The sequence below is a fragment of the Merops nubicus genome, unplaced genomic scaffold (assembly GCF_000691845.1).
Source record: "Merops nubicus isolate BGI_N331 unplaced genomic scaffold, ASM69184v1 scaffold15257, whole genome shotgun sequence".
In the NCBI taxonomy this organism is placed as follows: Eukaryota; Metazoa; Chordata; class Aves; order Coraciiformes; family Meropidae; genus Merops; species Merops nubicus.
Window position 1 is genome coordinate 1 of NW_008621104.1, and position 8,812 is coordinate 8,812.

Genomic DNA, 8,812 nt, shown 5'->3' on the forward strand with positions numbered 1-8,812 from the left:
TCGGTGTCTCTCCCCAGATGTGCGAGAAGTTTACCGTCTGTGAGAACAGCATGGAAATGCTCGTCCAGAACAACCTCAACCTCCCCAAAGTGACGGAGGAAGATGGGTGCCTGCTCGCCGGCTTCAACGAGGCAAGAAACCGCTCTCCTTTCTGGTTTAATCCTGTATGCCTGGGGCGGCTTTTGTCTGCTCCAAAAACCCCTGGAAGCTGACCTAAAGCTTTGGCTCCAGGCGGCTTTGGCGTGGCACAGACCTCCAGACTCTGTATCTGTGATCGAGGCATTGCTCAGCTCTGACTTTCTCACCTTTTTCTCATTTCAGGATAAATGCTTGAAGAAAATCTCCAGCGGGCTTTATACGTTTCAGACATACCTTGAATACGTACAAGAAACTTTCACTAGTGAAAAGCAAAAGGTCGAATCGCTGTGCTACAGTACAGAGCACCTGGCACACACCATAAGGCAGATGGTGAGTTGGTTTTAAATTCACTCTGGCAATTGTTACGGCGGAGCTGTGAGGTGCAGTCAGAGACATGGGATGCTATGCAAAGTTGAACATTTCCCACTTTCGTTTCTCTCAGCAGAAACAGGTGATGGTTCCTTATGCTCCGATACCAGTTTTACAAGGTTTTGCTTTCTTTTCTTAAAGAAACAAATCTTCGTCCTACTTTCTATTGTTATTTCTGATTTCCAAACCAATAGTTAAATACATCATTGTTTTAAGAACAAATATACTAATGTTGCTAAGCTGATAACAGTAAGGTTCCTCAGGGAGCTTGTTCCTAATTGGGGAACTGCAGTTCTGTCCAAGCCTTCTAATGTTGCAGTCCCCTGTGAAGCAGAAATAAGTTAACTTTAGGAAAAAAAAAAAAACACATAAATAAAAGCAAATACACTTTTACAATATCATTAATCTTTAAAACTCTCCAAAACAGAACTTTTAAGTTAAAGTGTATGGTATATTGAGGCATCAGGAGCTTAAAAATCAAGGAATATGGTTAGATTCAGCATATAAATTAATAATTGACTAAATAAAAGGCACTGCCTGTTGAAAAGCACACATTTTGCTTGTAATCACCATTAAAAAAAAAAAAGCTACCTTCTTTACAAATACCTGGTTTTCTTTTGATTTGGTAAACTAAGTGCTATTAATTTCTGACAGTCGTTTTCTGGTTTGGAGGGCTCTGAAAGATCACACTTCAAAAATTCACTTCATTCCTGCAGTTCTTACTCACATTTATAACCCTTAACACGAATACTTCCTTCGTCATCCGGGAAACTATTTGCCTGAGTAAGAACCATCGAGGTGAGTAAGGACTGCAGAAATCTCAGGGCATTATTTACTTCAAGGTGGCTTTTTTTGCATCTGAAAAGCCTATTGTGTGTTTGCCCTACCTTTCCTAACATTTATTTATGCCCATCATTCTTTAAGTGAAAGGGAGCTGAACTGCTTTTTTCACACTGTGCTAGCTAAGAATAATAGTCCCATGATAAGACAGCAACTCACCACTGGCTTCCAACTTGATATATTAATTTGCAGGAAGTTCATTTCATAACAAACCAGTAGAATCAAGGCAATTGGAACAGGCAGAATTAAACATGGTGATCAAAACCAAACCTGCCCTTGTGAAATTACAGAGTTTTTGAGAAAGAGAGGAGTCTTGATCTCCAGGTTGGAAATTTCTCATGACAAGAGAAGTCTATCTACTATTTAAGGCAAGGAGAGGAAGGACAGAATCTGTCACTTGTGATCAGGTAGATCCATCATTACAGTACCCATCCAGATATCCAGATAAAAGCTTCTACAGCATGCAACGAGGAGTTGCATATACCAGTAACTGGGTTTGTGATCAGACTCTGCTTCGAAGTAGTCTGGACAGAAAGAATATTCTTATCTTACTACATTTCACAACAAAAGTTGTTCCATATGCTTTTGTCAGTTGTTAAAGGGTAGAAGAGATCCTAAAACCAGGATGAAGTGGATACTTCGTTAGACTTCTAGACCAAAAATCATTTAAAACATCACCATGATTTGGTCAATAACTCCCATTTTTATAAATCACCTACACACTTCATGGAACAACTTCTTAAAAGGCATGTGGGTACTGGTACCTCCTTTTACTCATCTTGCAGTTAGGATCTCAGACATCAGTGAAAGTTGGTAACACTTAAGTCTCCCACATGCCTAAATGCCTAGAAAGTAAGAATTAAGCAGCTGAACAAGTTTGACATGTTTGGAAACTGTTCATCTACTACAAAATGTGAGAGTACTCAAACGTAATTAACTTATGACTCAGGATGTAGGAGCCAGCACAGGTTAGGACAAATCACGATCAGCCTCTTCCCAACTAACCATGCAGCCAGCAGATAGCAAGAGAGGTGCGTCAGTCTGTCCAGTGCAGCATGTTGGGACCACGATGCCAGATGTTGCATCCAAACCAGAACAAACAGTATAGGTCAGACAAGACCCTCCGATTCTTCTGCAGTAATTGTTGATGTCTCCATCAACATACCTCCAACCCACCACAGAGGGTTGTAAGGAAGCACAGGTCCCAGGGAGGTCTGTTGTCCACCATACAGACAATGGGTCAGGAACATCCTACACATAAAAGAATGCTCTCCAACAAACTCCATGTTTTAACCAGGACACCCCAATATTCATTTTCTCACAGGTGATCAATCCCGATGAAGTGATCATCCCAGACTCAGCTACCCAGGAATCCCTCCGAGCAAAGCTGAAGTCCAATAAGACCTGGATAGAGAAGATCACCACCCACCTCATCCTCCGAGACTTTACTTCGTTTATGGAGAAAACCGTGAGGGCCGTTCGTTATTTGAAAAATACCAGGAGTTCCAGTGTCTGAATGTTTTAATTCGGGCACAATCCTTTGTTACCAATTTGTCATGTGGCAGATGACAGTGTTGTTCTGTTTTAAGAACCAGAAATAGTAACAATGGTTTGCATTTATATATATTCTTATTTCCTTCTAGGAACCTATTTATTGTATTTAAAATATTTATTCATTTCTAATATTTCCTATTTATGTTTTCAATACTTAGAAATTAATTTAAACAAAAGACTTTATGTCATTTCCAGTGGTACTATTCAGAATATGAACTTATTTAATATGCATTCAACAAAAAAAAAGTATGTTCAGAAGCCAGAAAAATCATTGCATAACTTATGCTTTTAAAATTGTTGAGATGGTATTTATGACTTTTTTATATTTTTAGAACAAATAAAAGCTGATTTTTAAAAAAACAATGGTACAACCTGTTTGAACTTTAAGACTAAGGAACTCTCATGTATCAAAATTTTAATATCTGGAATTATAAAAATAACTACTTTCAAAAACTTAAGTTTTATTTGTGTAATTAGGCCAGTTATCTAATAGCACGTAGGTACACACATACACAGACAGCCTGATCAACATATAGTTCTTAAAATGGGATATAAAGGAACTAGATGAACAGAACATGGCCTTTTAGAATGAACACAATAAAGCATCACTGCTCTATAAACATAAGAACATTGAGTCCCCTATATTTAATAAAGAACAGTCCATAAAATTGTGATTCTAAGTATCTACTTACAAGCCAAGCAATCACTTTTAAATCAAATGGTATGATAAAACATTTAACAGCTCTGACATGAATCCTATTATCTGATTGGACTTATTGCAGTCAACCGAGGGAATTTTCCAAGTTTGAGTCAACATCTCCTTTCCCCAAGAAGCAGAAAAAAAAAAAAAATCCTGGATCCTTTCTTTAGGTGATCTAAATCAACATACTGCCACTGAGATCTCAGTGACCACTGACAATCTAATGCATTTGTCTTTTGTCATTTACATTCCACTAGCATGGACAGGCCACATAATATGAAGGCACCTTCTTGAATACCACAGAGAAAAAGCCCGGGTCCTTAGCCTGAGCACCAAACTGCTGAAACGTTCCTTAGCTGTATCACCTGCTTCACTGTGACCAGGCAGGTACCTCACATAGCCAAATGGAGGAACTGACAGCAAACAAGGGATGCAAGGAGCAGAAGCCCCTCAAGCTTTGTCCCTACAAGTGGTGGAACATTAATCACCCTCTCTTTCTTGCTGCAGAGAGGCGCAGATGAGGAGATGAAAGGAAAGCCCTGGAATGTGGATAAGGATGTCACTAAATTCTCCTCTTCCTCTGAGCAATCTGATTGCCCACACATGCATTCCACTGCTGTGGATGCCAAAACAGTGACCAGTCCACCCAAAGCCTGCATCTCAGAGGCTCCAAACAAACCAAACCACGGCTTTGCCCAATATGGTAAAACCAATGTCTCAAGTTGTGCAACATCTCAAGAAGGAATGAGGAGATCTCACAGTGGTTGTTTTCAACATGTCTATGGCGAATGGGTTTTTCTCACAACACAGAAGAATCTGCTTTAGCTGTCCTGGCATGTGCTCTAGGAGACAGAGGAAAGCCTGGTCTGGCTTTTTCACAGCTTACCTTCACAGAGATTTTCCTAGTGATCATTCGGTTAGAAACTACTCTGGCCCTTACTATGTCCACAATAGCTGAGATCCATTGGATCTTTAAGGAATTTATTATTACCATGTGAGGACAGAGAATGGGGGGAAAGAAAGAAAGAGACAGAACAAAAAGAAAGGCGTCTCGTGGTCTCACCTCTTCCAGTAGTGGGTGGCTGCCTGAGATCACCATTAGTTACTATGCACGCTCAGCTAAACAAACTCACACGTATCTCCCTCCTGGCTGCCAGGAAGCATCTACGATTTGGGGTACTGAAATCTCGTGCAACTGACAGACAAGCATCCACATTTCCCACCAGCATCCTTCAGCTGGTGGCCACGTCAGGCTGTCCACGGTTCTAGTAAAGACGGAAATGCTACCACATTTTAGGATATAGAAGATAAGCAAAGATCACCCCTTGCTGGATGGGGAGGTCACCTTTAAGTCCTTCCTGAATACCCTTCAAGCCCTTCCCAAAATATCATTCCCAGAGTGAAGGTAATTGCTCTTGCTGCCACTGAGCTGCCATCATTCTACCTGTGGCTCCTCCGCAACCACCAGCAATTCTTGGGTTACTTTGACGCAGCAGTTGTCTTGCTGGTCATTGTTTTTCTGTCACTGTGCCAACCTCAGGCACTGCCCCCAGGATAAATATCACTTCCCAAAATCTACATGTGAAGACTTGAAGTGGCAAATTCATATGGAAGTCAGAGGAGAACTATACACTGTTGAGCATGTTATGAGGCCTCTCAAACTAACCAACTTATTGTCCTTTTTCTTGTTCACTGTGTAGAAAATACTTTACAACAATCAGTAAACACACATGGACATTTATTTTAGTTGGCAGACCAGCACAAACACATAAAAAACCTGAACAATAGTAAAAATGAGCATTCCTGACTCTTATACATCAATCCTCAGAAATAACTGTGCTACTTCCAGCAACAATCAAATACCTCAATGCTTCTATTGAAGAGAACTCCTAACTGACACCTAACTCCCTCAGCGTAGCAAAATAAATCATAACCAAAAAGACCTGCTAATTGTTGCCTACAAACCCACGAAAACTACCCAGCAAAGATGTGTTATAGCTGCTACTGTATTGGACCAGAACCTCCCCACAGCTCCCAGCTAGCCCTTCGCCATGGTCCCATTGCACCCCTACTCATTAACTTCACACAGAGATTTCAGAACGCTCAACAGATCACAAATTCCCTTCATCCTGAATTTGCTTTCCCAATCCAATAAGAGGGTAGAGATATGTTTAAAAGCATGCACACACTCCACAGTATGCAAGAAAAACCCCACAGTATTACGAGACAGAGTTAAAGATGAGAAACAAAATATTCCTAGATGCTATGGACAGGACACAAAAATGTCAGACAAGACAGCGAAAAAAATTAGAGACAGAACTCAACCCAACTCTAAAAGTCACCTGTAATGCACAATTACTTTTTTTTCTTTCAATGACAGTCTTTGAAGTATCATTTTTCTATCTTTTTAACCATGCTTTTTTTTTGGCAGGTGTGCAAGAAATTTTTTTTAAAAAAATAATAAAGTCATTTCAGTCTGATGTACTTCCCAGGTCGCACTACCATTCCCTGCCCAGTAAGCCTATGTACTGATGTAAAGGCTTGATTTTGGCAGGACAAACAACAGCTACTTGAAAAAGACTGTCTGCACCTCTAGTACCATCACAGATTTTATCAGTGGCGGATGGCAAGTGAGGCAAGGCCAGCAAAACAGAACGGATGCTACAAGAGAAGAAGAGTTACATCACCACGGAAGGAAGGGGAGCAGGATCACTTTTCAGCTGTAATGAGCCATTAGGTTGGCTTAGTTCACTGGGAAACTTCCCCCTAAGTTTGCCGGTGTTATTTGTGACTAATAATAACCTTTTCTGAATTCAATTTAAAACATAAAATAGTGGAAAAGTAAGTATACAGTAATACACATCAAAGTCAGATCCTAATGGTCCAGAAATAATGCCAAATCTGTATCTATTGCTACAAACCTTGTGATTTTGGGTGGGAAGCTTTCTGTAAACCCTCGCTTAAAGTCAAATGATTAGATAACAATTTAGGATCTTTCTCAGTGAATTTCCTCCTTCTTGATAAGAGGAAAACCAAAACCCACACCCTCACCCCCAGAAAATGCAACCTCTGCAAGCTCCAACACTGAAATAGCATTTCCTCCCTGAACTCTTAACAGAATCAACCAATCCCTGTGATCTAAACATATTTAGCCAAATCTCTGCATGCTTTCAAGACTGACTTTGGTTTTCCTCAGAAAACACACTACATAAATTTCACAATCTTAGTTTACATACACTGATGAGAATCTTTAGAAGATTCAGTCTTTCCTGAGAAAATATATTTAAAACCAAATGTTAATCTTCAGATTTTGAAAACTGATACTTGATTTGCCTTCTAATTTCTAGCAGACAGTGCTTACCTAACAGTATTTTCAAGATTTTATTCCATTTCAACTGTACCAGGGGCATAATTCTGAACTGTTTCAATAACAGTACATGTATTTATGATTAGTTGCTCCTTTATCCCTTTGAACTTGAGTATTAGTAGATACGGTTCTACATTCTGTACTGTATATATAGGGACAATATGATATAGAAGAAAATTGTATTAACAACTTTATAACCCGAGCGAATCACTTAGAGCTGCCCCACACAGAGAAGCAAAATCACCTAGGGAAAGCTCCAAGTCCCAACCTCAGCTACTTATTAGTACTACAAATTAGCTTCTACAGCATCACTATCGCACAGCAATAGGCTTTGTCTCCTCTCCCACTTTTAACAATCTGGGAAGAGATGTAAAGTGAAAAGGGACCATATACTGACTATGCCTGTGGATCCCACATTAACATGCATTAGCAAATACAATGAACTTCAAAGATGTGCCTCAAACTGCATGACCTATACCCCATCTAATCATAAAGCTCAGTGACCTGGGAGAGGACTACTAAAGAAAAAGGAATTTGTCAGAAGAGAGACCATTTGGGCAGATGTACAGCTGATCTCCCGGTCTGGCTGGAAAGGATTGCTTTCAAGTGGCAACATGACAAGTTGCACCTATTGAGGGATCTCTACGAGAATAAAGTGGATCCTGAGAAACAGAACTGGCTATTGCACTCCACACCACCATGGAAAAGTATTTAGAAATTGCCATTAAGTAGTCACTTGTAAAAATTAGTCATATGGCATTTAACCAGGATGTGGTCTCTGCTCCTGCAGTGAGAACAGATGCAATGAACTTTTATTTCCAAATATATCATCAGTATCATCATAGCTTAAATTCCAAGTCTGTAACAAAATATTTAAATATTTTTAATTATTGGGAGGCAGTCCTGAAGGGCAAAGGAGCTGAACACACTTCTGGAAGGAAGGCTTAAGGCGACGGGGGCAGGCCACCCCCAGGTCCCAAAAGACAAGCCCACAGGGAAGATGACCAGCCTGGCTGAACAGAGAGCTCTGCCTGGGACTCAGGAACTAGAGGGGAGTGTTTGGCCTTTGGAAGGGTGGGCATGCCACTCATGAGGACGACAAAGGTGTAGTGAAGCCATGCAGGGAAAAAATTAGGAAGGCCAAATCCCAGCTAGAACTCAACCTGGCTACTGCACTTAAAGACAACAAGAAATGTTTCTTTTATAGTTAGAAGTACATTAACAACAAAAGAGGGTCTAGGGAGAATCCCTTATTGGATGCAAGGGGAAACATTGTGCCCAAGTATGAGGAAAAGGCTGAGGTACTTAATGCCGCCTTTGCCTCAGTCTTTAGTAGTAGGACTATTTGTTCCTTGGGTACACAGCTCCCTGAGCTGGAAGACAGGGTTGGGGAGCAGAAGGAGACTCCCATAATCAAAGAGGAAATGGGTAGTGACCTACTACATCACTTAAGACATACATGGACCTATGGGGCCAGATGGGTTACACCCAAGAGTACTGAAGGAGTAGGTGGCTGTGCTCACCAAGCCACTCTCCATCATTTCTCAGCAGTCCTGGCTAAACAGGAGGGCTCCCAGTGGACTGCAGGTTACCAAACATGATGCCCCACCTACAGGAAGGGCTCTGAAGGAGGATCGGGGGAACTACAGACCTGCCAGTGTGACCTCAGTGCCAGGGAAGCTCATGGACCAAATAATCTCGAGAGCAGTTACACACCACATACAGGACAACCAGGCGATCAGACCCAGTCAGCATGGGTTCATGAAAGGCATGTCCTGATTGATGAACCTCATCTCCATGACCCGCTTAGTGGATGAGATAAAGGCTGTGGAAGTTGTCTACCC

At 40.9% G+C, this 8,812-nt stretch overlaps 1 protein-coding gene across 1 annotated transcript; it reads left to right on the plus strand.

Annotated features, from left to right (window-relative positions):
- Positions 1-11: 11 nt before the first annotated feature.
- IL6 (interleukin 6) lies at positions 12-2,890 on the plus strand (the record flags this gene model as incomplete). Its single annotated transcript, XM_008944351.1, has 3 exons — positions 12-131; positions 322-468; positions 2,672-2,890. Coding segments are annotated over 3 exons (459 nt in total), but the record flags the coding sequence as incomplete, so codon positions are not given.
- Between the last annotated feature and the right edge of the window lie 5,922 nt (positions 2,891-8,812).